Source organism: Dendronephthya gigantea, unplaced genomic scaffold (assembly GCF_004324835.1).
Source record: "Dendronephthya gigantea isolate DGI-Jeju-01 unplaced genomic scaffold, DenGig_1.0 000002F, whole genome shotgun sequence".
Taxonomy (NCBI): Eukaryota; Metazoa; Cnidaria; class Anthozoa; order Malacalcyonacea; family Nephtheidae; genus Dendronephthya; species Dendronephthya gigantea.
This window is the reverse complement of record NW_021163012.1, coordinates 1,689,229-1,714,111: the sequence shown is the minus strand read 5'-3', so window position 1 is coordinate 1,714,111 and position 24,883 is coordinate 1,689,229. Positions and strand designations below refer to the sequence as shown.

The 24,883-nt window shown below is 38.5% G+C and overlaps 6 protein-coding genes across 6 annotated transcripts; 4 read left to right on the top strand and 2 right to left on the bottom strand.

Moving 5' to 3' along the window:
• Positions 1-126: 126 nt before the first annotated feature.
• LOC114536163 (protein C9orf135-like) lies at positions 127-1,523 on the bottom strand. The gene is made up of 6 exons (XM_028557514.1): positions 1,324-1,523; positions 1,129-1,240; positions 818-945; positions 658-726; positions 455-512; positions 127-347 (listed from the first exon to the last, which is right to left on the bottom strand). The coding sequence occupies exons 1-6, from the start codon at positions 1,422-1,424 to the stop codon at positions 150-152; spliced, it is 666 nt and encodes a 221-aa protein (XP_028413315.1). The 5' UTR covers positions 1,425-1,523; the 3' UTR covers positions 127-149.
• Positions 1,524-1,577: 54 nt separating this feature from the next.
• LOC114536906 (protein arginine N-methyltransferase 9-like) lies at positions 1,578-4,360 on the top strand. The gene is made up of 2 exons (XM_028558209.1): positions 1,578-3,699; positions 3,960-4,360. The coding sequence occupies exons 1-2, from the start codon at positions 1,611-1,613 to the stop codon at positions 4,343-4,345; spliced, it is 2,475 nt and encodes an 824-aa protein (XP_028414010.1). The 5' UTR covers positions 1,578-1,610; the 3' UTR covers positions 4,346-4,360.
• A 216-nt stretch (positions 4,361-4,576) lies between these two features.
• On the bottom strand, positions 4,577-6,063 carry LOC114536922 (DNA excision repair protein ERCC-8-like). Its single transcript, XM_028558210.1, is given in 3 exon segments — positions 4,577-5,148; positions 5,151-5,464; positions 5,650-6,063. Coding segments are annotated over 3 exon segments (1,212 nt in total). The 5' UTR covers positions 6,021-6,063; the 3' UTR covers positions 4,577-4,621.
• Positions 6,064-6,244: 181 nt separating this feature from the next.
• Positions 6,245-11,032, top strand: LOC114532554 (trifunctional purine biosynthetic protein adenosine-3-like). Its single transcript, XM_028554091.1, has 12 exons — positions 6,245-6,901; positions 7,119-7,187; positions 7,275-7,400; positions 7,562-7,727; positions 7,806-7,999; positions 8,238-8,443; positions 8,563-8,773; positions 8,850-9,051; positions 9,285-9,623; positions 9,729-10,243; positions 10,334-10,591; positions 10,822-11,032. The coding sequence occupies exons 1-12, from the start codon at positions 6,356-6,358 to the stop codon at positions 11,005-11,007; spliced, it is 3,018 nt and encodes a 1,005-aa protein (XP_028409892.1). The 5' UTR covers positions 6,245-6,355; the 3' UTR covers positions 11,008-11,032.
• A 608-nt stretch (positions 11,033-11,640) lies between these two features.
• Positions 11,641-19,634, top strand: LOC114532564 (coiled-coil domain-containing protein 81-like). The gene is made up of 15 exons (XM_028554099.1): positions 11,641-11,735; positions 11,898-11,959; positions 12,174-12,330; positions 12,722-12,978; positions 13,269-13,345; positions 13,564-13,709; positions 14,092-14,371; positions 15,612-15,786; positions 16,220-16,294; positions 16,418-16,450; positions 16,521-16,604; positions 16,895-16,980; positions 17,131-17,209; positions 18,191-18,417; positions 18,760-19,634. Exons 1-15 carry the CDS (start codon positions 11,657-11,659, stop codon positions 19,022-19,024), a joined length of 2,082 nt encoding a protein of 693 aa, XP_028409900.1. The 5' UTR covers positions 11,641-11,656; the 3' UTR covers positions 19,025-19,634.
• Positions 19,635-22,827: 3,193 nt separating this feature from the next.
• LOC114537206 lies at positions 22,828-24,147 on the top strand. The gene is made up of 6 exons (XM_028558343.1): positions 22,828-22,992; positions 23,084-23,146; positions 23,260-23,317; positions 23,396-23,511; positions 23,621-23,682; positions 23,818-24,147. The coding sequence occupies exons 1-6, from the start codon at positions 22,899-22,901 to the stop codon at positions 24,067-24,069; spliced, it is 645 nt and encodes a 214-aa protein (XP_028414144.1). The 5' UTR covers positions 22,828-22,898; the 3' UTR covers positions 24,070-24,147.
• The last annotated feature ends 736 nt before the right edge of the window (positions 24,148-24,883 follow it).

The window sequence follows — 24,883 nt, the reverse complement described above, 5'->3', positions numbered from 1 at the left end:
CAACTGCTCAGCCAGTGTCTAAAATTTTGACTACACAATATCAAACACTGTGTTTAACAAATGTAAAATACTTAACTTACTGTATATTTCTTAAATTGCATATCTGCTCAAATTCTGAAACTAATTTTATGTACAATTAAAATAGTTGATTAGAGTAACCTTTCAGGTATAGTGTCAGTTTTTGGAACAACAGTCCCACGTACATCCTGGTTGGCATAGCAACCACTCTGGTTGTGCCATGTGTTGTTACCATGGCGACGATAATCATCCACGTCTGTGAACTGCGAGTGACATTTTTTCCACAGGGGTGACGAGTTGTATTCATAAGGATTGTCAACGTCTGGTGTCTTTTAAAAAGATAAGGAAGAAATGAATAAGATGTATTTTTTATTTGCCTCTTAATTAGTTCTCAAAATGATCTCCAATCATGCATTATTGATTTAATTAGAACTACCTTAGGTGCGTAAGGATGCGGAGGCTGATAATCGACTCTTTGAGTTGTATCAAAGTACCTAATAAAAGGGTGTGTATTAGTAATAATCATATGGTACCATTGCATGAAGAATGAGTTATGGATACAATGATGAAGTGACTGTTTCAATGATTGCTTGACCTATCATCACCTGATAATTTGCTGAACTGCCTATGGTTACTGACCTTTTGTTGTGATCCTTTGAATGTCTTGGTAGGACACTACCGTATCCTCGATCAGGGCATCCTGTATCACTGTGTGAATATATAGAGAATGGAAAAAGATTAAGACACTAAAAAATACAATTTACCAGTACATCATCATGAAGCAATGCATGATACCCACCGACTTAAATTAGCATGTTCAAAATTATCCTGATTTATCATTGATACTCTTGTTACTTTAGGCTGAAAATCATCTTTCAATCTGACTGCTTCTTGCATTTGGTCATGGCTGGTTGATACAAATGATGACTGAAAATGAAATTATGGTTAATTTTGTTTTGGCATTGTGCTAGCAGAATCTTATCTTTTGGTGTGTCTTTGTAACTCATTACAGCTGAGGCAATTAACCTAAGGTGTACCTGCATGTCTAAGTAAAAGTACAAGGAGCAATGTCTTGTGATCTGTAAAGAAAACAAGTGCACTTCTGCTTACTGTATTACTGTCTCCATTTCCAATTCTTTTGTAGGATGAAAGATGCAACTTTCTCTTGGTTGACAGTTCATTGGTATCACGGTCTTTTGGCTCAGACTCTCGAGCTTGGTGCCTTGGAGAATAGAGGAAAATTGACAATGAAAAATGTTGAGTAATTAATCGTCTATCTAGATACAAGGATATATTTTTATATACCAATTTGACACCAGTGTTGCTCTGCCGTAGTCCATGTGATCAGAGCGGAGGAATAACGATCCTTTTCGTTCCATAAAGTCAGGAATTGACGGTGATGCCATTTTTGGTTGAAAATGTTGCCCAAAAGCCGTAAAACGTCACAAAAACTAGTGGAAAACAAGCAAAATTACAGTAAATGTACTATATTATAAAAATGGAACAGAAATATTGATGATATTGGTTGCCATGGTGAACTGTCGCTGGCGACTGAACTATAGTCGTCTCGTCACACTGGAGTGAAAACCAATATGGCTGCTAATTTGGAAAGCCAAGGTTTAGCTGCTGGTCCCCCTTCACCGGCAAATTTGGGAGGAACAAAGTCAAAATCTACATGTAATTCAAATTCAAGTGATAGAAAAGGTATTCCTGGTCAGGCTGAAGAAATTTTAGACACAGCAAATGAGCTTTTACTAAGAAAAGACTATGGCAAAGCATTGTCCTACTTTGCCTATATTGTCCACACCATACCGTTGTTTAGAGATCAAGTTCACGACGATTTTCTATTCGCCTTGAAGAGCTGGAGCGGTATTTTAGCAGAACATAATAAAGCAGAAGATTTGGTAAAGTGTCTAAGGGAAGCTAGCAGACTGTTCCCAGACTCTGCAGAAATTGCAAACATTGTTGGTTCCACCCTGTTCCAATTGAATATGTTTGATGAGGCTGCTTTAAATTTTCGCCGAGCACTCAAGCTTGACCCACAGCACAACAATGCAGCAGAGAATCTTGACTCAATTGCAAATCTACTAGTTGAGAGGTGGCATTTTCGAATGCTTAATGATAAGGGCCGAAACGAGGCCTATAGAAATGCGATAAACCGATCTATGAATAATGGTTGCAATCAGGTTTTGGATATTGGTAGCGGAACATGTATCCTAAGCATGTTTGCTATCCAGTCAGGGGCGAAGGAAGTATATGCTTGTGAAATGTCAAAAACAATGTATGATCTTTCGTTGGATATCCTGATGGCCAATCAAATGAGAGATTCAATCCACATAATCAACAAAAAGTCACAGGATTTGACAATTCCTGAGGACATGCCTGAAAAGGTCTCACTAATAGTAACTGAGACCTTGGATTGCGGGTTACTTGGGGAAGGTATTATAGACACTTTAACCCATGCAAAACAAGAGCTTTTAACAAGCAACCAGAAGACTCAGATTATCCCTGAGAGTGCTATGGTATATGGGCAACTTATCCAATGTGAAAAAATAAAAAATTACTCCCGAGTGAAGAAAGATATTTTTAGCCATGATGTCGGTATCATTCAGATTCATGGTGCCGAGATGTCAGAAAAGGGAACAGAGCCTTATACAACTGAGGAAATGAGTTGTGTAGAACATACAACACTTTCTGAACCTTTTCACATCACTTCCTATGATTTTCAAACACCTGAGAAGTATATTTGCGAAGCTACATTGGAACTTACGCTCCCTGTTGTAAGGTCTGGTTGTTTGGATGCGATAATGGTGTGGTTTGAACTAAGGTTGGATCCACACGAAACTCTGTCCAGTGCTCCCGGTTGCAGTGTTTGCTGGGAGCAGGCTGTGTATCCTTGCCAACTTCTGGAAAGTGAGAGATCAGTGAAGACTGGAGAAAAAGTCAGTTTAAATGTAAGACTGGTGAATAATGCAATTTATTTGGAAGTTCAAGGCATAGCAAGGAATCCTAATTTTACATTAGCTGCTGATGATACTGCAAAGAGTATGCCATGCCAAAGAGTATGCAAGTCAAGTGATCTTCAAGTGACTGAACATGATTTGAACTCTATTGTAGGAGATCACATATCCATGGTTTTGCCATATCAAGACATTAGCAAGTTAAATGATACTAAATTCACTGAGATTTGCAATGAAGCACTTTCCGATGCATTTGAAAAGCTGAAAATATTGCCCACACAAGACTTGGCTGAAGAATCAACCCTTGGTTGTATTGTTCTATGTAGCTCACCCAGTTTCAACCCACTTTTTGCCATATGGTCTAGGTTTTCACCAGTAGTTTGTTTATCAAACAACAAGGATTTCATGCAGTGTTTGAACACAATAGCTGGTCAGACAGGGAAATCAGAAGATCTTTGCTTCTTTGATAAACCTCTTGAAGAACTAGCTGGAACCAAAGGATGGGGCATTTTGATTGTAGATCCTGTTGAGCCAGGTGGCCAACTAAGGCAAGGAGTGATAGAAGATATAGTGTTGGCCAAGGGATGTGTGCTGTGTGAAGATACTGGGATAGTCTTGCCAAGACGAATTGAAGTCTGGGGCATGTTGATCAGCTCAAGTTCTTTATGTCAGAAAAGCCTTGTGACAAGCAAAGATGTCACTTTAGGCCTAAATATTGCAGGTTATTCTTTTATACTTCCTTGCAGTGCGTCCCAATTTGAGAATTTGCGACACAAATGTAACTTCAGACAAATACATGATAGCAATATGAAATTTGAAGAATATTTTTAAGTCACCTTGACCTCAGGTTAAAATGATTACAAAAGTGATTAACTTCATTATGAATAGCGTTTACAAACAAATGCTACCCAATTTGTCTAAATCTGTATTAAAAAGTCTATTGATAAAATGAAACTAAATAACTTTTATTCATTCTTGCAGGTTTTATGAACACTTTTCAAGTTGTGAACCAAATTGATGTTGATGTTAAAAGTAACCCTTTTGACACTCTAACTGTTCCAGAGATGCTTCTTGCAATGGACTTTTCGAAACCACATGATGATGAGTCACTTCTCTCACTGCTAAATATAACTTGTGAAAAGCATGTGACAGCATGCAAAGAGGGAATTGCTGATGGACTTATGTACTGGTTTGAACTTGGGTATATCAAAGACAGTAAGATTAGCACTGGGCCAGATTCTGGCTGTCAATTCAATCAAGTTGTTATCATGTTTAAGGAGAAGGTTTCTGTCATCTTCGGACAGAAGTTTCTGGTGAAGACATCTTGTAAAAACAGCTGCATTATGGCTAGTGTTCGAGCACTTTAAGAACTAAAAACAATTGCAGTTTGCAAAGTTCATTGAATATACATATGACCTATGGTATATTTGATCCAGAATATGGTATATTTGATCATGATAAGGTTAAATAAAAAAATAGTCTGGGTCGATGTTACCAGAATATGGTGTTATTGCACTGACAATAAGTAATAAATAATCCATCAACTCTTGCATTTTAGAGTTCAAGGTGTATATTACCTGAAAAGACAAGCTTTAATTATTAAATAAGCTGTATGTATAAAGATTAATTAATTAATGTTTTACTTAATTATCTTCGTCACTGCTCCAAGTGTCCTGGTATACGCTGGGGCCGTGTTTTGTCCTTAAATCATCATCGTATTCAACACAGGTCTCATCATCCTTAACTTGCTTCCCTTTTGGCAGCCAAGCCAAAATGAATGTATCATTTGACCCACTGTATAACTCCTGAAAGTTCTCCTCATAGACACAGCAATTTACAAAACGATAAGCTCCTTTTAATTTCATAATATGTTTTCCAGTGTGTATATCAACTGCTGTAATCCAAGAAGAAGTTGGAAGGAATGCTAACTCTTTGTTTGTGTCACTGATGGCTATTTGAATCCCTTTGTTACAAGAATTATGTATACGACCATAATTAACCAGGCAGTTTCGACCACTCGAAACGTCCCACAATCTGGCGCGATCGTCTGTTCCATAGGTTACTAAATACAATCCATTTGATGTAAAGGACATTGCATTGACATTGCCATTATGTGCAGTTTTGTATTTGGCAAATTCAGATGTCTGTTTGCCATTGTGTTGGTCTAACTAAAGCATCGCATCGAGGCCAGGATATCCCAAAGTAGAACCCTGTTATCACAGCCGCCGCTCGCAAGAATGAACGGATCCCTGGTTGACCATGCCAGCGAGAGAACAGCTTCTCGGTGTCCCTTGAGAATATGTGAAGCTGAACCGGAATTCAAGTCTGCAAGGTAGATCCTGGAGTCTTTGCAAGCTGCAGCAACAAGAGAATGTGATGTAGCAATTGGAGACATCTGATGACGATAGACCATGTCTTGCACTATGAAGTCTTCAACAGATTCCAAGGTATTTGTGTCCCACACTTTAATGACTCCATCCACAGAGCTGCAATGAAATAAAGCAAGATTACATGCAGGCCTGCTGAATACCATGTTATAAATAAATTAGCAATGGTTCTTTCCTGTTGTAACACATACGGTAATGTCAAACCAACTCAAAGTTTATATTACAGCTTCTCTCTCTAAGAATTACTTTTATACTTTGGGCTTTTTCTAAAGAATGACCATCACCTTGAGAGAAATATTCCAGAGTCGTGTGGGTACCAACTAACTGTTTCGACATTCAATTTATGCATGTATGGTGAGCTTTGGTCAACTTTTGCAATAACATTACAAGTCTTCCCAACGCTAGCATTCAAAGCATGAATTGCAATAGTTCCTCTTGATGCAGTAGACAGCAAATATCTCTTTCCATTTATGTCAGGAGAAAGTGACAGTGAATTAACTCCACCAGTATGAATATCCTCAAACGTTTTGTCTGAATATAGATGCAAGGAACAGACTCGTTCAGTCTTTTTAAGTTCAGCAAGCTTCCTTGGATTCTGCAGACCTACTTCACGCATCACTATTTGGTTGAAAATGTTCAGATTCTTCATTTTCATATTTTTTTCTGATTTTCATCCATTTTGTTCTACTATTATTCAACTTTCACATTTGATTACTTTGTAAATCCAGATTCTATTTAGATCAGTTTGTACTGAACTCTATAGTAACTAGTAACCTGGATTGAGATATCTAACTGATCTCTCTTGAATCACTGAACAGTCCTACAGTCAGTACACCCATACAAGATAAAGTATGCAGCTTAAGTGTTTTTAAACTTCGCACGTGTGAATTTTTCCTGAAAACACATGTTTTAAAAGCGCATACTTACTGAGGTTTTTTACCACTATAACTCTTTAAAATTGTTAAAAACCGTCGTAAAACCTTTTTGGTAATGTCTGACAATGTGCTGGTCATCGGTAGCGGAGGCAGAGAGCATTGTTTGGCTTGGAAATTGGCTCAGTCTGAGCACGTTCAAAAAGTTTACGTCGCTCCAGGGAATGGGGGATGTTCTCAAGAGGGTAATCGCTTTACGGACAAAATCGAGAATGTAGTCAAAGTAAATGTTGCTGATCATTCTACTGTGAAGTCGTTTTGTTCAGAAGCAAGTGTGGATTTAGTTGTTGTGGGCCCCGAAGCGCCATTGGCGGATGGGTTAGTTGATTACTTGTCAAAATTTGGCATTTCATGTTTTGGACCGACAAAAAATGCCGCTAGAATTGAAACCAGTAAAGCATTTGCCAAAGATTTTATGATAAGACACGGTATTCCTACAGCACGTTTTAAGACTTTTACAGACTGTGAACTGGCTTGTAGTCACGTCCGTTCAGCAGGGTATCCAGCATTGGTGGTGAAGGCAAGTGGGCTAGCCGCAGGAAAGGGTGTGGTGGTAGCCCAGGATTCAGATGAGGCAGAAAAAGCTGTTGTTAATATGCTCAAGGTAGTAGTTTAAATCCTTCATCCATTTCAAAACACTTGTCTAGCATTAGTCAAAATAGTAAAATTAATTAAGTGCACCTGGACAAACACTCTTTAGTCATCAATTGCATTAACTGGCCCTACCAATTGATGAGAAAGAACTGTAAAATATATATCTAAGGATGTAAGTAGATGATTTGTAGATGATTACGGCTAAGTGTGGTTTTCTTTTGCTACAGAATAATGCTCACGGTGAGGCTGGAAGTACCATTGTAATTGAGGAGAAACTTGAGGGAAGTGAAATATCTGTAAGTACATGTAATTATTCAATTTCATTTCTATTTATTTTTATTATATATTGAAGTCCTAACACAATAAAATGTCTATTCAACCAGGTCTTGGCATTTTCTGACGGGAAAAATATTGCAGTCATGCCTGCAGCCCAAGATCATAAACGAGCATACAATGGAGACCTGGGACCTAACACTGGTGGCATGGGCGCTTATGCACCATGCAATGAGGTATGAATAGTAAAACTTGGAAAAGTGTGTGTTCTTGCATGATAAAAGTACATTTGGCTTCAATTGCCATTTCTAATTCATTTCATGTGAAATTGAATGTATTTGAATGAATTGGGACTTTAAACCGTTCAAAATGAATGTCTTGGTACTTTTATCATAAGCTTTCAGAGGCAGAATTAGAGTACATTACGAAAAATGTCCTTCGAAAAGCTGTGGATGGTATGAGCCAAGATGGCTGCCCCTTTGTCGGTGTTCTCTTTGCTGGGATAATGTTAACATCTCAAGGACCAAAAGTACTTGAATTCAATTGTCGTTTTGGTGACCCAGGTAATTGAGCCTTGGTAAAGCGGTTGAAAGTGTTCATAAAGAATTCAAGTGCATTAAGTAATCTGTTATTAATACTAGAAACACAAGTAATTCTGCCCCTGATGAAATCTGATCTTTATGCTACCATTATGGAGGCAGTGAGTGGTGATCTTTCTGCAGCCATACCAACATGGTATCAAGACCGGGCGGCCGTTGGGGTAGTCATGACCAGTGGTGGTTACCCCGGCTCATATGACAAAGGATTTCCAATCCTTGGCACAGATGCTTTCAAGGTAACAGTTGTGATGATTACACTTTCTTGGAATTCTGTAGACATAATGGATTTCCTGTAAATTTTGTTGTGTTTTAAACACTTGGTTCTTGACTGGCCAGGCAAGGAACAGTGTAGCAGATTTCATCATCAGTCTAGCTTAGACGTAGTTGCTATAAATGTGTTAAAACGTGCTGTAACTATTGTCAATCTTGTCAATCTGAACAAGACTTCACTAACGTCTCAGTAATTTCAACTAGGAAAGCAAAGAGATTGTCATATTTCAAGCTGGTACAAAAGTTGATTCCGAAAGCAAGCAACTTGTGACAGCCGGAGGAAGAGTTCTCTGCGCTGTGGCCGTATCAGACACTCTCAAAGATGCTCAGAGGAAAGCCTACGAAGCCGTGAAACAAATCAGTTTTGAGAAAGCTTATTATAGAAACGACATCGCTGACAAAGCTTTTAGGTCTGTAAAACACGCTTAATACTGACCAATGACAATTTTACGTATTTTTCTATTCCTGTTCAAGTCTGCAAGATATTTTGGGGTTTTTTTGCCTAAAATTAAGTCAATTTTTCCTCTAGAAAGGTGAAAATGACGTACGCTGACGCTGGCGTGAGTATTGACAGTGGTAATGAATTCATCCGAGAGATCAGACCATTAGCAAGAGCTACACTTCGCTCAGGGTGCATGGGGGATCTCGGAGGATTTGGTGGGTTGTTTGACCTGAAAACGATCGGATATCAGGATCCTGTCTTTGTCAGCGGAACCGATGGAGTTGGTACGAAATTGAAGGTACTGTGATCATGCGAGGCTTATTCAAGGAAAGCGCCCTAAGTGTATTGCAACTAGTTCTGACCTGTCTCTTCAGATTGCTCAAAGCTGTGGCTTGCATTCAACTATCGGCGTTGATCTTGTGGCGATGTGTGTCAACGATATATTGGCTCACGGCGCAGAACCGCTCTTCTTTCTCGATTATTTTGCTACTGGTAAACTCGAGATATCTGTCGCCAAGCAAGTTATCGAAGGCGTTTCCGATGGGTGTAAATTGGCTGGTTGTGCTCTTTTAGGAGGTGAGATAACTTTATTTTAGAAACTGTTCTTCCTAGAGGTCCAGTAAGGATCATCTCTTTTTGATCCAGTGTTACTACAGGAGGAAACCTAAACTAAACTAACTTTATTTATACTGGATAGCTCTATCAGTTCTGAACTGTTCTTCCTAGAGGTCCAGTAGGAATCATCTCTTATTGATCCAGTGTTACGACAAGTATAACAGTTCAGTTGTAAATAGATCGTCTTTTTGTAGGTGAGACAGCAGAAATGCCAGGAATGTACAAATCGGGTGAATATGACTTGGCCGGATTTGCTGTCGGTGCGGTCGAACGATCTTCGATGCTTCCACAAAAGAATCTCATTACACCTGGTGACGTCATCATAGGCCTAGCCTCGTCAGGTCTTCACAGCAACGGCTATAGTTTGGTGCGAAAAATTATGGACGTACAAGGCCTGACTCTTGATTCACCGTGTCCTTTCGACGCAGCCAGGAGCCTGGGCGAAGTACTGCTCTCGCCAACCAGAATTTATGTGAAAAGCGTGCTGCCCCTCATGCAGTCTGGAAATGTGAAAGCTTTTGTACACGTCACTGGTACGTAGCATTGGGAGCAGCATACGACACGAAAACTTTTTCACCTGACAAGAAAATAAACTGCTGCGCGCTTCTTGAATTCGTTTTATCTGTCTTTCTGTTTAGGCGGAGGTTTGACAGAGAACATCCCTCGAGTGCTACCTGAGCATTTGGGCGTGAGTCTGGATGCGGGTTTGTGGAACATCCCGCCCGTTTTCGGGTGGATAAGTCAGGCGGGCAATGTTGAGCCGACTGAGATGCTGCGTACATTCAACTGTGGGTTGGGCGGTGTGCTGGTGTGCGCGAATGAAGACTCCCTCATCGCTCTGAAACACTTGCAGCAACACTCAGAACAGACCAGCATCATTGGCGTGGTACAAGAGAGCTCTGAGTCAGTGCTCATTGACGCTTTTCCCGAAAAGTTGCAAGCGAGTTGCCCGCAAGGCATGCTGCTTAACGGTGTTGGTCGAACGAAGAGAAGCCGCATCGGAGTGTTGATCTCGGGCTCAGGCACTAATCTCCAGGCCCTCATCGATCACGCGGCAAAGCCAGAAAGCTCAGCTGAAATCGTCTTAGTTATATCCAACGTCGAAGGGGTTCAAGGCTTGACGCGCGCTAAGAAAGCTGGAATACCAACTGTGGTAAGGTTTCATCCTATCATTGCGTTTTATCTGTTATTCCAAAAGGATTTGATTTGAATTGAAGTTGTGCTGAGAGTTTATGTGTTTCAGGTGATAAATCACAAGAGTTTCTCCTCAAGGACCGACTTCGACATGGCGTTGGACGTAGCTTTGGAAGAGGCCGGCGTAGAGTTTGTGCTTTTGGCTGGATTTATGAGAATTTTGACTGGGATGTTCGTGAACAAGTGGCGAGGCAAAATGTTGAACACCCACCCGTCCTTGTTGCCGTCGTTCAAAGGCATGCACGCTCACAGAGATGTCCTCAAGGCTGGAGTGAAAATTAGCGGTTGTACAGTACACTTTGTTGCGGTGAGCCATTAATCTAGACTATGCGTTTTAAGCTGTTCTTCCCCGATATCTAGTAAGCTCAATCTCTCTTTGAGGTTTGGGATTAAACTTATAACAGTTTCAAGTTGTCCTTCTTGAAGTCTAGAAATGCAGTTTTGTTTTATTGGAACTCCAAGCGAAGTTCGTTTGGCGGACATGGCAGTGAAAAGGCACTAATTAGCGCTAATCCATTCTACTTTTTTGTCAAACAGGAGGAGGTAGACGCCGGCGCCATAGTCGCTCAAGAAGCAGTCCCTGTGCTTCCAAAGGACACGGTGGTAATCCTGCAGGAACGGGTGAAAAAAGCTGAACATGTCTGTTATCCCAAGGCGATGGAGTTACTGGCAAGTGGTCAGATCGTACTTGGTGATGATGGTCGAGTACATTATCAATGGTAAAATGGTGGAGTCGTTCCAGGTTTGATAGTGTCTATTAGGTTCGTTTATCGCTTCGACCAAGCCGTGTTGTGTTTCTGACGTGCAACGATTGCCCGTTTTCATCGTTAGTTTCGGGATGTAGAACTACTTGAGATTAGCAGTTAAGGATACACAACCTCTAATATGCTACGGAAGTCGTATGGATAGCGTAGAGGTTTTATGGATTTCCATATTAATGTCTCGAACGAGATTGTAAAAGTTAGTTGGGAATGAACGGAAGAATGCAGTTAAATTTTGCTCTTCCTGCAGCCCTGCACATAAGAAAAATTGTCTATTTGAAAGTTCAAACTATTTAGATATTTAAACGTTCATTATGCATTTATGAAACGACTAAAGGGAGATATTCCTGGGAAATATATTACTATCGATATTTATCATGTTTACCACTTTATTTCGTTCCTAAATATATGATAATTTGCTACATAATTTGCGTTAATAATTCGAAGGCAATTAGAATAATTAGCGTGGTAATTAACATTTAATTGTCATAGCAACAGAAGCGAATTTCGCGTTGTCAACAATGCCGGACGCATGCGAGAACAGTGTTGTCCTTTCCTACTTGTATTTGTATAAAAATTAAAGTAAACAGACGGAATTTCAAAAAGCAACCATGAGCGAAGTCGAGTCTTCGCTGTTTAGCGAAGTAAAAAAGAATAAATTCTCAAGCATTGCGAAATTTAGCGAGGAAGGTATGTAAGCTTGATCAGCGTGTGTGTTGTGACTTTTGTTGCCATAGAACAGTAGCTAATTTGTGTGTCAAATTTCAACAATATTATAAACTATTGATGCAATATAAATAACCATTTATAATATATATTATTATTGAATTATTATATCCCGTTGTTTTTAAGATGTTGCCGCAGTTTGGGAGATCGTTTCCCGTTTTGTTGAAAAGCAAATGGCCAGCCAAAAGGTTCGAAAAGTTATCAAATTTTAGTTCGTTATTTTCCCTTCAATATGTGTTTAAAAAAATGCTTTCTCCAGCTGCATTTTGGTGGAATTTGAGGTACGCTTATCTTCAGTTAAACAGCTACTCATCTGAAGCTCTGATGTGCTGTCGCGTAGGTTAAGACTGAAGAGCAAACACTTGACTCGCGGTAATGTGTGCTTATCTTTATTTTTAAAAGGGTGTGAACATCCCGGGCCTTGGCAGTTTCACATTTTCCCAGCGAAATCTAGACACTGGCAATGGACGTACAAGCGTCATGCAAAGACCTGTGTTTCAACTGGCTGAAAAGTTTGCTCAGACTCATGGTTTGAATTACACCAAACATTATGTGACAGGTAAAGTCATGAGCTCTGTCTGGCTTCCTAAGAGGATGCAGGTAGTTTCAACACCTGTTCTGTTACATCATTGAATGTTATGATTGCATAGAAATATATTGATACTTAATGATGACCAGGCTATATAATTGATGCATCCAGCTGCTTCATGCCTGCATAAGGCCTGTTCTATACTAGTATTACCAGATGCTTTTAAAGACCCAGGAAAGCAATGGTGCTTAATGCTTTCTGGATGCATTTATCCAGTAATTCCTTAACTGATGATCAACAAACATATGTAAAGTTGTGTCGGATAAGATTTGAAGAGAAGCATTAAGAAAGCCTGCATCGGTGTGCTTTATCAATACCAGTCACTTAGGCTAATTAATGTATTCCTTGGTTTTCATTCTAGGTCAAATACCAATTATTCCACTAAACTTCACTGCGATTGCATCCGAATTACCTTACCCTCGAGAGATTGTAGAAAGCTGCATCAAAGAAGTATTGCAAGCTGTGTCCAGGTCATTGCATGTCAGGCGAAATGTTGAGTTCATATTCACCGGAATTGGTTGTTTATCAATTAGAGATGCAAGGGCAAAGATGAAGTTCTACAAAGAATTTATAAGGAGCATGGATCATACTGGAGAACTTGTCAATGCATTAAGAAATGTGAGCATTTCAATACTAATAATTGTTAGAATCATACTTTTGAACACATGATTACATTCTCAGCAGCGTCATCAGATTAACACATTTATTTTTTCAAATGAAATATTTGATTATGCCTGAGAAAGAAATGAGATAACCTACTACAAGCTAAAAAGGGACTATCTTGATGAGATCTTGTGGATACTGGATCGTTTAGCCAGTTCTCTAAAACGCCTACGTATCAGGCATTTATCTAATGCAGGATAATGTTTTCGGTTTTCTTATGAGAACGTTTCATCGTTTTCTTCCAGAGACCTGATACAACTGATTCTGTTTTTACTGAGGTCTCATTTAGACCAGACACAGGCAACACAGTCATACTGCCAAGGTAAGTGACGAGGAACAACAAAGTCTAGAACACGTCTTCTTCGACCATTTTTTTTCAATTGTCAGTCTTCCATATCTTGTGTTTCTTCCCGTTGCCCAGGTGGTCCCGTTGGACCAGTAAGATGAGGTCTATGAGTCTATCGCTAATCGCTGTGTAATTCGTATATGCTGTAGAGTGCCTATACCCAGCGAGTAAATCGCTGTTGAAACTATTTTCAGAATAAATATCAACGCGGAGGACAAACGAGAAGAGGAGAACACCGGTAACACTCCGCCTGAGTCCAGAAACAGTCGAAAATTTATCGCTAATAATGGCGACGATAATCCAGTCCTGGCTCCAATTGAAGAACTCAAATATGACGAAAGTACGTTCACGAAATACTCTTGATCTTTTTTATACCCAGGCCGTAGCTAGCCCGCTTAATTTGGAGGGTGAATATTCATACATTCATGTTTTCGTATCATAGGAACAATAGCGTACAAAAGAAATCAGACGGGTATTAGACGAATATATGAATATAAACACACCCTCAAATTAAGCTTCCAATTATGTCCCCCCTGATACCGCATCGGTATAGATGTGGTATCAGGGGGGACATAATTATAGATGCTGTCACCCCTCCTCCTTCCTGTCCCAATGAGGCTGGTTCATTGGTATAGTTTGAATAAGCCCTCCTCCCTGATTTGGCCCAAACTGACACTCGAATCCTGATCTGAGATGATGAGAATCCCAATTCATTCTTCTAGGACTTGCAACTCCAGTATCTGCTGTGCTTACGCCACCGAAGACTCCAACTCGTGCCAAGTTGCTAGCCTCGGAATCCAAACAATCGCCTGTTATTCCTGATAATCCAAACGAGGTACCACATCGTCCTCAGTCATCCCCGCATAGTATCCGGCTACGTCAACTATCGCGGCTTTCGCGCAGTCGCAATGGATCACCAGCACAAGGCCAAGGTCAAACCTCGCCGCCGAAGTCCAGCGGCGAAAAAATCAAAAAAGTTGTCGTAAAAAGCCCTGAATCCAAGTAAGTTGTTCTACATAAAGCAAACGTCAAGTGCTTATACTTTTTTTCTGGATCAATATTTTGTCAAAAATTAATAGCAGACGATGAAAACGAGTAAGCAGGATTAGTTGTGAAAAAGATTTGATCCTTTGGCATACAAATCGTTATTGCCTAGCAAACACAAGGATTAATGCACTGGAGAGTATTTGTTCTTTCATGAAAGGATTAAAGAAATTTTGAAGTTTCAAGCAGTACATCTTACTGGTGGCACGTTTAAGGGATATGCATGAAACTTCTAAATGAATACATTTGCTCGAAGCTATTGAAATGAATCTTTGATAGATTTCTTCTGTTAGTTCAGACAAACAACAGTAACTAGCTAGCTTGCCGCAGAAAAACGTTGCATGGACCAAACTATTATTCTCAGCTAGTTCAGAGACAAAGAAACTGCTGATGTTGATTACCATCTACAATTGAAAGTGCAAACCACTACAGCTGGTCTTTTTAAGAAACCTATACCTACACTTGGCTATATCATGCTTACACTTTTGCGGCAGCGAGATCTTTTCCTGAGAAGTTTAGACACAGCGCACAGCTTGCTCATTCTTGAGAACTCTGGACCCGACGTTAAAAAGAATGTAGATTTTTGAGGATGTAAAAAACAAATAGATTTATAGTCTGAAGCGTTGTGTAAATATCTCGGTGGGTGTCCCAGACAGCGCAAGGCATAGCTACAACAGTTTGTCTGAAGTGCAGCAATTAAACTATAGTTTGGTCGATTTGTTGTTGGAAGTTATCATGCCTCTTCGTATGTGTTACACCGCTCCAGTTAGGTATAGTTCAGCCTGTTCAGGAAACCTATATTACTGGTCTTTACAGACGCTGTTTCTATGAACGAAGTAGGAATTTTGCAAGAGGATTTTGCAAAGGATTTTTGAGATTGCGAAGTGAAGTTTTTCTGTGTTCAGCAATGCATTTGGTCGCTTAGACTTCACTGCAAATCTTTGCGTTCACGCGTGCAAAATTTTTACTTTGATAAAAGAAACATTGTAGATCGTCCTTAACAATGGGGAAAAGAAATTTTGTTGTTAAATTCATAATGCATTCTTTATACTGTATAAAAGCACCGTATAGGAGTTCTTATTCTTGTGTTTCTGTAATATTTCTCTAGGTACAGGAAATTTAAGATACAACATATTGACTAGAAGGAATTCCTTTCAATGGGAAAAGCGTTAACGTTTTTCTTTTCTCTCTTCGTCAGATGTTGTCATAGCAACAAGGCTGGTCAGGAGTTATGTTACTTGTGTCATCAGCGCAGTCGCAAGAATATTCCAATATATTTGGCTGAAGAGAATAAGAGATGCGAACAGGATGATGATAGATGTTTACAACAATATCAACATACTAAAGATCTTAATGCTGTGTTGAGAGAGCAGGTCTGTTGAAGTCCACTGATCTATACTAGACCACTGTACGCAGGGCTGTACCCTGGCTTTACCGGTCTCTTGTGGTCACTGACTTATATATGTCAGTTATAGTATTAGGTACTGTTGTTTCGTATTCAAACTGGTTTATAGCTTTTGTTAAAAAACGGTCAAGACTGAGGTGCAATAGACCTTTGGCATTATCTGTTAAATGATTAAGAAAGAATTGGTTGATCTATGTTAATTAGGTCAATTAGTTGATTGATTAGGTGATTGATTGATTCATTAGTTCGTTGATATAATGATGAAAGAAAGTGGTAAAGGTTAATGATTATATAAATTACGTTGATTTTTAGTGTTTATTGAGTGAAGGACGCATATTATAGCGCACGTCAGTGCTGTGTCGATATCTGACCTGGAATGCCTGTTTTTGTGTTTTTTTCAGGCTAATCAGTTGACAAATAGAAAAATAAATCAGGAAACAGCTGCATTTAATTTAGGAGTCGCCGAGGCGATTAAGGTAAAAAGCTAACTTTAAAGCGATAACGGTTCAAGTTTGCATTAGATGAGTTAAAGAATCGTGCGATTTCCTAAATGATATAAAGACAAGATAGACTATGATGCAAAAACGTTATCTTTTCAGGAGAAGAAGAACACGAGACCGCTTGAATTCCATGTAAGTTTTGCTCGATGTTTTGAAGCATTGCGAGAATGCGGTGGTGAAATAATTTTTTGTGTTTCCCTAGAGATCATTTTTGTTTCGAAACCGAGCATTAACACCTCCATATTCCTTTAAACAAGCGGAATATTCCAGTCAGCTTCAAAAGCAGGTGAGCTGCCTTTGGATATATCTATAAGTTCTAAACTGGTGCAGGTGGATAGCTCTATCAGTTCAAAACTGTTCTTCCTAGAGGTCAAGTAAGAATCATCTCTTATTGATCCAGTGTTACTACAGGAGAAAACCTAAACTAAACTAACTTTATTTATACTGGATATCTCTATGAGTTCTAAACTGTTCTTCCTAGAGATCGAGTAAGGATCATCTCTTATTGATCCAGTGCTACTTCAGGAGGATATCTGCATTCGTAGAGAAATAATTTTTATTACTGTTTCAATGTAGGTTGAAGAAAAGAACCAGTTTGCTTTAAAAGAAAAATCTGATCAAGAATTTCAGGATAGATTAGAACAAGTGAAGTTGGCAGAGGAGTAAGTATCACGTGCACGCCGTGTGTTTTCAGATGATAAGATGCAAACTGGCAGTTCATCTTTTACTAAACTACTAACACTGAACCACCTGCACTACGTTTAATCTGTAAGCATCATCTGTGATACTCAACTGTACTTTTCTTATCTAAGGTTGGCCCAACAGAGAGAGCAATATCTTCGTGATAAGAAATTTGATGAAGATCATTATCGTGATGCACTGAATGCACAGGTGGGATTTTGTCTCTTTTGTAGGCCACGTTTCTATAACTATATTGCTTGAAAAAAAGGTTAAACACTGATCCTCTATAAAGAAAAGTTTAGAACTGATAGAGTTATCCAGTATAAATAAAGTTAGTTTAGTTTAGGTTCCCTCCTATAGTAACACTGGATCAATAAGAGATGATCCTTACTGGACCTCTAGGAAGAAGAGTTTAGAACTGATAGAGCTATCCAGTATAAATAAAGTTAGTTTAGTTTAGGTTTCCTCCTGTAGTAACACTGGATCAATAAGAGATGATCCTTACTGGAGCTCTAGGAAGAAGAGTTTAGAACTGATAGAGCTATTCAGTATAAATAAAGTTAGTTTAGTTTAGGTTTTCTCCTGTAGTAACACTGGACAAAAATAGTTTTTGAACAGATGGAGCTAAAAAGCAAATAAACAACCTTGATACTCTTGTGTAGGTTCACATTGAAAAACATATCATTCGCCGGACTTTTCTCACTCGTTCGTTTCTTGATCGTATGAGGTTGCCCAAACCAAACATTATCAAGCCGTTCGAGGAGACTTTTGGTCCAAAATTACCAGTGCCAGCGACCAGGAAATTAGAAAGGATTAGAACAGTAAGAGTTATTGTGTAGATCAGATTGATATGTAGCGTAGAATATACAGGGTAGTGTGTGCTATTAGAGCAGTGTGGTAGTAAAATTTGGGTCGCAGAGGTATGGTATATGGTATGATATATGGTATGGTATGGCGTATGGTATGTCGTATGGTATGTCGTATGGTATGTCGTATGGTATTTCGTATGGTATGTCGTATGGTATGTCGTATTGGTATAGAGTATGGTATGGCGTACTAGTATAGTGTATGGTATTGCATATTGGTATAGAGTATGGTATGGCGTATTGGTATAGAGTATGGTATATGCTATGGTATATGGTTTATGTACCAATATCAATCTGCCTTCTAATGTCCATCCTTTTTCTTCAGCTTCAATTCAAATCCCTGCCTCTTCCCGTCGCTGAACCGGACTCTGCCGAACCAATATTCGGTAAAAATGACGGAACACCGGAAAAATTCCGAGAGAAACGCGAGCGAGCACGCAAGCTCTATCACGATCAGCTGGCGATGGTCGCCGACAGAAAACGAGCGGCCATATTACACGATATCACGGCACAAAGCGAGGAATCGGAGATGTTGGATAAGATTAAAAAAGAGTACGTTTATGCTCGCTCCGTGATTCGCACCCGTTGTAAATTTGCTGGGCAAATACAACGCGAACAATGCATTTAAACAACTAAAGCCGGTTGTATCAAGCCCGTTTAGCTTAAACGGTGGTTCAGTTCAAAATAGAAAGCAAGTCTATCGTTTTACTCAACAAGCAAACTAAATGTTAGATACTGTTTACAACTACACGATAGATCTAAGAGTGTGATTTAATTTTCACTTATCCACCGTTTAAGCTAAACCAGCCTGACCTTTTCCACGCATCAACTGATTTATCGAATTCAACTTGCAAACGAATCACAAAGTTTATTTTCGATTTGTTTCGTTTTAAGGCTTCAACTCGACCGCGCTGAGCACTTTTACGAATCCCTGAAGACGCGTCGTGATCTCGAAAAGTCCTGGGCCGAGAACTTGCGTCGCAAGCAAGAACGAGAACACGAGGAGATTCTGCGTCTTCGTTCCCCAGGTGTTCTGATACAGGAACAGTGCGATAAATATCACCGATGCGAGCAATGTGGTCGGCGACCGTGGAATTGTGGGGAGTCTAATATATGGCGCGAGAGTCGCTACATCTCTGGATCAAGGTTGATAGTGTAAGATAAGTGGTGATATACATGGACACTGCATAGGGATAACAAATGATTGAGATGGATACATATTGCTGCGATGATACGAACAGACGCCTGCTTGGAAGGTTTGAATTAACTATAACTTTGAGGCTCTTTAACCACACTACTTCTTCAGTTTTTTGTGTGAATGTGACTGTACGAATCTAGTTTTCTGAATTTATGATGTTTCTTACGTGGAAACTTTGTTAATCACGAGCATACTGTTTTGACAAAAAAAAATTCGTCGCAGGAACCTGAATGTTTTGGACTATGTTGACTTTTTATTGGCCGCACGGTCAGTTCTAACTGCGCAATAATGAAAAACCCGCTTAGTCGGGTATTTTAGAAGTAATTTTCATCAGTTTCAAGTGTCGAACGTGGGTTGGAATGTCCTGTTTAATATCACGCCCATCCAAATTTGTCTTCCGCGTTCCTAATTTATAACAATTCGTTTCACTTTTTCAACTTTCCTTTTCCCAAGAATTGCCGCGAATAACAGATGAGAAAAGATTTGGTCTATGTTGCGTAATATTTCCTCTTTTTTTTACAAAATGTCTACAAATATACACTAATAGCTTTTTACACATTATAAGCCATACCGAACTAAAAAATAAATACTATTTATATTTTTATAAACATTATTTTCATGAACATTATAAATCTATATTTTCCCCATTTTTATATAATTTTTCCTTCGAGTTGTCGAAGTTATTTTTGAACATTGCGAGCTTTTCACTCTCAAACTAATATTAAAGTATCACGAAAATATGTCAGTGACTTCCTGCCTTACCAATATAGCGTATGGCCGCTTTGAATTCGCGCCAAAATCAGTCTCGTGATGAAACGATATCGTGACACTAATCATGTTATTTCATGCAAAGCTATATAATTTAACACTTAGTCAGCAAAATTTATTCAGGGAATAATCTAGAACTTTTTAGGCGAATTTTTTTTTCATTTTTCATGCAGGTGGTCGACCACCTTTCGGTCCGAATTTTTGCCAAGCGACGGTCGATATTTAATTTTCAAGTGCCTGCAATTCTAAAATTTTTTTACTCTTCCTTATATGACAAAAATTACTCGCTTCCATGTAAATGTTTATCAACAATCAGCAAAGAAAAATAAAATTACAGACTGGCACCCACGCCAAGTTTAATTTTCAAATAGTTGGAATTCACTTCAAATTTTCATATTTACTTAGAGTTTGAATTCCATGCAAGCTGTGAAATCTTTGAGCTTCGTTTTCTAAGATTCCATTTCGCATTCCCTGGCTAAATTTTGCTTTTTTGTTCCTGTTTTCAACAGATACCGATTTTAAGTAGAAACATTAACAGATGTATCGTTTGTTTAGTTTCAAAACCTATCTCCGTTCATTTATATTTGTTCGCTGAAGCGTACTTCAAACTAATTTGCATTCCAGATTATCATCATCTCTAACAACGATATAAAAGTCTAATGGTTTGGAATACTTGTATTGGAGTGTTCTCCGTTATTTGAACCCAGTTATTCTTTTTTTGGTTTCAGTTTTAATTCATTCTTCTTCTTCATGGAGTCTAGTTCAGCTCCTGCTCTCGTCCGGACAAAATCTCTCAAATGTCCTCCTTTCCAAAGCAATCCATCCACGCGTGTTGTCTGCCTTTAGGATTCTTTACTATTCTCCAAATTCCCTCTGCTCGATAACCTTCTTGATCGCGATCTTTTGGATCTTCCTTTAGAGTTCCTAATTCGTTCTTTATGCAACGAATGCAGAGACATAGGACTGGAATTCCGCACAACAAATACCCCGTTCTCAGCTGAGGTTTCGTCTGTCTCTTCTATATCATCCAAGCTCGGAATGTATCTGCTGTTTCTGAATATCTTCGTTATAGGTCTTCGCCTGCGGTATGAGGAGACAGTTTCCATCAACTCTGCTCGGTCGTGTCTACCTTGTAGACCTTCAGAATGAAGTGTCCTTTCGTAAAGATCTCTCATGGAAACCGGCTGATCTTCTACTACAACTGTATCAACTTTTCTCCTATCGGTGTAAGACATTCTCCGACTTTGCCTACTTCTTCTTTGTAAAGGCATCTAGAAACGTATTGTCACACACGTTGCAACTTGCTCGGTAATAACTGACCACTCAGCAAAAAAGGACTAAAATTATCACAACCTTACAATTTTGTTGCTTTTATATGATACAATGTTTTCAATGACGTCGTTTCACTAGAACAACCGTGGCATATTCAACCAATCAAATGCATTCCTCGAGGACAATCATCCAATCAACGGGTGGCATTTTTAGGCCATTGACCCTTATTAAAAAGTCACTATCTTTCCTAATATGACCGTGATCTGATGTAATTTTCCATGTAGATGACGTCATGCAATTGTATGTCTCCAGAATGGGCGAAATATAATTGAAAATGATTGTGGAAATTGTTTAAAAAGTAATATTGTATAGCCACTTTGTTACCATATCAATAACGCGAAACTAAGCGGTACACATGCCCAAATTTGAGTTCTGTTTACGATGTTTATTTACTGTAACTTAATAGCGTAAAGTTTGTTTCGTGCCATTGATACAATATGCAGAACAACAGACAAAATTGGTTCAGAGCTTCAATCTCATAGGGAGTAGGGAGTACTTTTTGGTCAGTGTGCGTGCCGTGAACTTCGCGTAGTTCACATATATTTGTATGCGTGCAACTTTGATTCTATGTGTCTGTATTGATTGATAATGTTCCGCTGAACCAAATCATCTGATATTCCACTTATTAATTAACGTGAGTTACCGTGCATCCCGGAATATGCCGTTCAACACGAAGTCATCAAATAGACACGATAATACTTCTTGTTGCCATTACAAAAATAGCAAACTCGTATTTGAAGGCAATTCGATTTGGGGGGTGACGTTGGATAGGTCGCGAATTCGATTTAAATTCTCCCCAAATAACCAATCAGGAAGCATACAGGCTCGTGATAAGTAAGTATGTGATAAAATAGGACTTATTGAACTTCCTAGCCTAAAACCAGCGTCGTCGAGTTGTCTACAAATATAAGTCGTCGATACTTTCTGTCTTTAAAATGCCTTCTTTGGACAGTATTTTTTACCGTCGTTATCTTAATGATGCTAACTACAAAGTGATAAAGTGTATAGAAGTTAATTGAGAAAGTTCTTTCATTTGTAACTAAGATAATCTATGCAAAGCTGTCTCTAATCGTATTTTTGGCTCCGCAAAGGCGCTAATATGCTTCCTAAGTTGACGAGTGACAACATATAAACAGGTGAATTAGAAACGTTTTTTCATTAGTGGCTAATAATATCTATGATAAACTCTCTTCAGATCGTATTTTTGTATTGCAAAGTCACTTGATTGCTTTCGAGTTTGGACATATCCTTATTTGGATATGAAGATATTTAACTTGTCGGAAACAAAGACATTCCCCCGGTAATTAATAGACTACCGCGGTATAACGTAAACGTTAATTTCTTTCGATATTGCAAATTTCCTTTTTTTTTTCTAAGAATGTTGAGTAATTCATAGCGGTTACAGTAGTGTTAAAAAAAATATAACCTGTAAGCTCAGGTTCCTGTTATTCTCTCGTGTCTGCCAAAACTTCCAAAACTGAGAAACCAATTGATGAAGAAAGATGAGGAGTTTTAATCACGAATTTTATCATGTGCGTATTTTATGCTAAAACATAAAAGCAAGGCCGCTATCCAGTGTCCCTGGTCATGTATCGAGTTCAGTGGATCACTGATCTCTGTATAATTAACTGGGGGAGCATTTCATTTGTTTTAGATAAAGTATTGCAAGGAGGATTTTAAATTTCAAAATGGCCGCCTAAAAACTACAAAATTTTGATATAATTTTGGACACAAAATGTCAGCCTTTCGTGCTTTGGGGCTTGATTTTTTTCTGAATTTTGGCAAGACGAGTTTCTTAACAAGAAGTGTGGTGCATTTCCATCACCATAGTAAGTGAATGCTTTCTAATTTTTCAACAAATTTACGATGATAAGAATTTAATAAGGAGCGATCATTTCATTTATTTGTAAATGATTATAGGGACTCGGAAGATAGCAGCATTTAGTTCATATTTTAGAACAAGGACACAATCAAGTTATGCTGGTAAGAATTGATATGAAATTGTAATGTAATTGTAATGTCCTTGTGTATTTCGGAAAGAAGCGTAATTTCCAAACTTAATTGTGTCTTCTTTCAATGCTGTCTTTATTTTGCAGGTTTAGCTAATAATAAAAAGTTTTTGAGCGGCTTTGAAGAGCTGCCCGAACTTGAGGGGTAAATTGTGATGTTTTCCTTGAATAGTTTTGCAATTGGATGGGCCTTGTCTAATCTGCTTCCGTTTTCCTTTTTTAGTGCAGATGAGAATGTGCGTCGAATATTTAGTCTAGATAATGCATCGCAACAACAGAAAAGAAAAGTGTTAAACAAGGAGTTGATGAAAGTTTGCAAAACTCCAAAAGAACGAGAGAGTATGTACATAGAACTTTGCTACCTTTAGGATGAAATTTTGTCCACTTGTATGGTTCAAAGCAGCTAGTCTTTTAAGATATGTTTTAACGCAATATCCTATTCCTTTAGTTGCAGAACAAACTATATCAATAGCAAATTTAGAGGAGCATCTACAACGAACAAGAAATAAGGTACGAAGTGTTTTCACAAAATGGTTTGAAACCAACTCATTTTATCAACTATCAAGTTGGAATTCCAACTTGTTCCAACTTCCAAAGTTTTCATCACTAGAATCTTGTTGGTAATTCCTTTGGTATATTTTTTAGGATAAGCACAACAAGGTGTTTCTCCAGTGGCTCAAAGATCAGAGAATGAAGAAGCTGAAAAGCATCAAAACATCGGATTTTGAACGTTACATAGTGCTCGTAAAACAACTTGACATTGAACCATTAGAAAGCACACATACAAAGTATGCCAAGTACAAATTTCGGAAGTTTAAAATTGGCGTAGAAATTAAGGAAAAGAGAAGCCTAGCTGTTCGGAAAACACCATCATTGACAAAGAAGATTAATTCTTAAGGATTTTAATTAAGAATATATGTATACAACTGCATTACTTTTATTACTGAAATTAACTGACAAGTAAAATCATCTGATATTAACACATTATATCTTAATTCAAAATTTCTCAATTTCCCTTGGGAGAACGCTTTCTCTCATCTGAATCATTTGCGATGCAATTCTTCTGTATCAGAAATAAATAATGGAAAGAAGTCAAAATTCAAAAGACTCATTCAGTCTCTTTGCACCTCATCTAATACGTGCTTTTAAGGTCTGTTCATACGATTCAATTTCGTCAAAACGAAAATCCCTTTTGATACATTTTTGTGGTCTGTCAACTTGCAATGGATATGGGAAGCAAATCAAGTAAGCAAAAATAGAAAACCGAAAATTATAGCTCATTCGATTGGAGTTATTTCTGTAGTGAATGATCGAATGGCTCGACGAATGCTTTTGATGCTTTCATTAGGAAAACAAGAGCTGCAGGGTTTGGATAATCGCCGACATCTCGCGTGCTAGATATACCACTGAAATTGGGCTCTGTGTAAAGGTCTAATCTGGTGTGTATCGAGATTACTACCTACTGTAGTTTAAGTCTGAACCATCTTTAGCAGGTATTGAAAGTTTTAAAAGTTTAATCATATTCAGGGTATGCCTTGCAACGTATTTACGTCCACCTGCAGTTCTATAATATTTTTGTAAAATACTGTATTACTGTATTTCATACAAATCATGACGGGGACTGTTTTTAAGAAGAATTTTGTTACAAAACGTAATTACAAAAGTAACAAAACTACAGAAATTGTTACAAATCACTACTTTCTCGTCCCAG

Coding starts and splice junctions, on each gene's coding strand:
- LOC114536163 (XM_028557514.1), bottom strand. CDS start 1,424: ATGGCATCACCGTCAATTCCTGACTTTATGGAACGAAAAGGATCGTTA. Junction 513..657: donor TCAAAGGATCACAACAAAAG/GTCAGTAACCAT, acceptor CCCTTTTATTAG/GTACTTTGATACAACTCAAA. Junction 348..454: donor CGCATCCTTACGCACCTAAG/GTAGTTCTAATT, acceptor TCTTTTTAAAAG/ACACCAGACGTTGACAATCC.
- LOC114536906 (XM_028558209.1), top strand. CDS start 1,611: ATGGCTGCTAATTTGGAAAGCCAAGGTTTAGCTGCTGGTCCCCCTTCA. Junction 3,700..3,959: donor TTTAGGCCTAAATATTGCAG/GTTATTCTTTTA, acceptor TCATTCTTGCAG/GTTTTATGAACACTTTTCAA.
- LOC114532554 (XM_028554091.1), top strand. CDS start 6,356: ATGTCTGACAATGTGCTGGTCATCGGTAGCGGAGGCAGAGAGCATTGT. Junction 6,902..7,118: donor CTGTTGTTAATATGCTCAAG/GTAGTAGTTTAA, acceptor CTTTTGCTACAG/AATAATGCTCACGGTGAGGC. Junction 10,244..10,333: donor AAGCTGGAATACCAACTGTG/GTAAGGTTTCAT, acceptor TATGTGTTTCAG/GTGATAAATCACAAGAGTTT.
- LOC114532564 (XM_028554099.1), top strand. CDS start 11,657: ATGAGCGAAGTCGAGTCTTCGCTGTTTAGCGAAGTAAAAAAGAATAAA. Junction 15,787..16,219: donor ATGCTGTGTTGAGAGAGCAG/GTCTGTTGAAGT, acceptor TGTTTTTTTCAG/GCTAATCAGTTGACAAATAG. Junction 16,451..16,520: donor CGAGACCGCTTGAATTCCAT/GTAAGTTTTGCT, acceptor GTGTTTCCCTAG/AGATCATTTTTGTTTCGAAA.
- LOC114537206 (XM_028558343.1), top strand. CDS start 22,899: ATGTCAGCCTTTCGTGCTTTGGGGCTTGATTTTTTTCTGAATTTTGGC. Junction 22,993..23,083: donor GGTGCATTTCCATCACCATA/GTAAGTGAATGC, acceptor AAATGATTATAG/GGACTCGGAAGATAGCAGCA. Junction 23,683..23,817: donor TACAACGAACAAGAAATAAG/GTACGAAGTGTT, acceptor TATATTTTTTAG/GATAAGCACAACAAGGTGTT.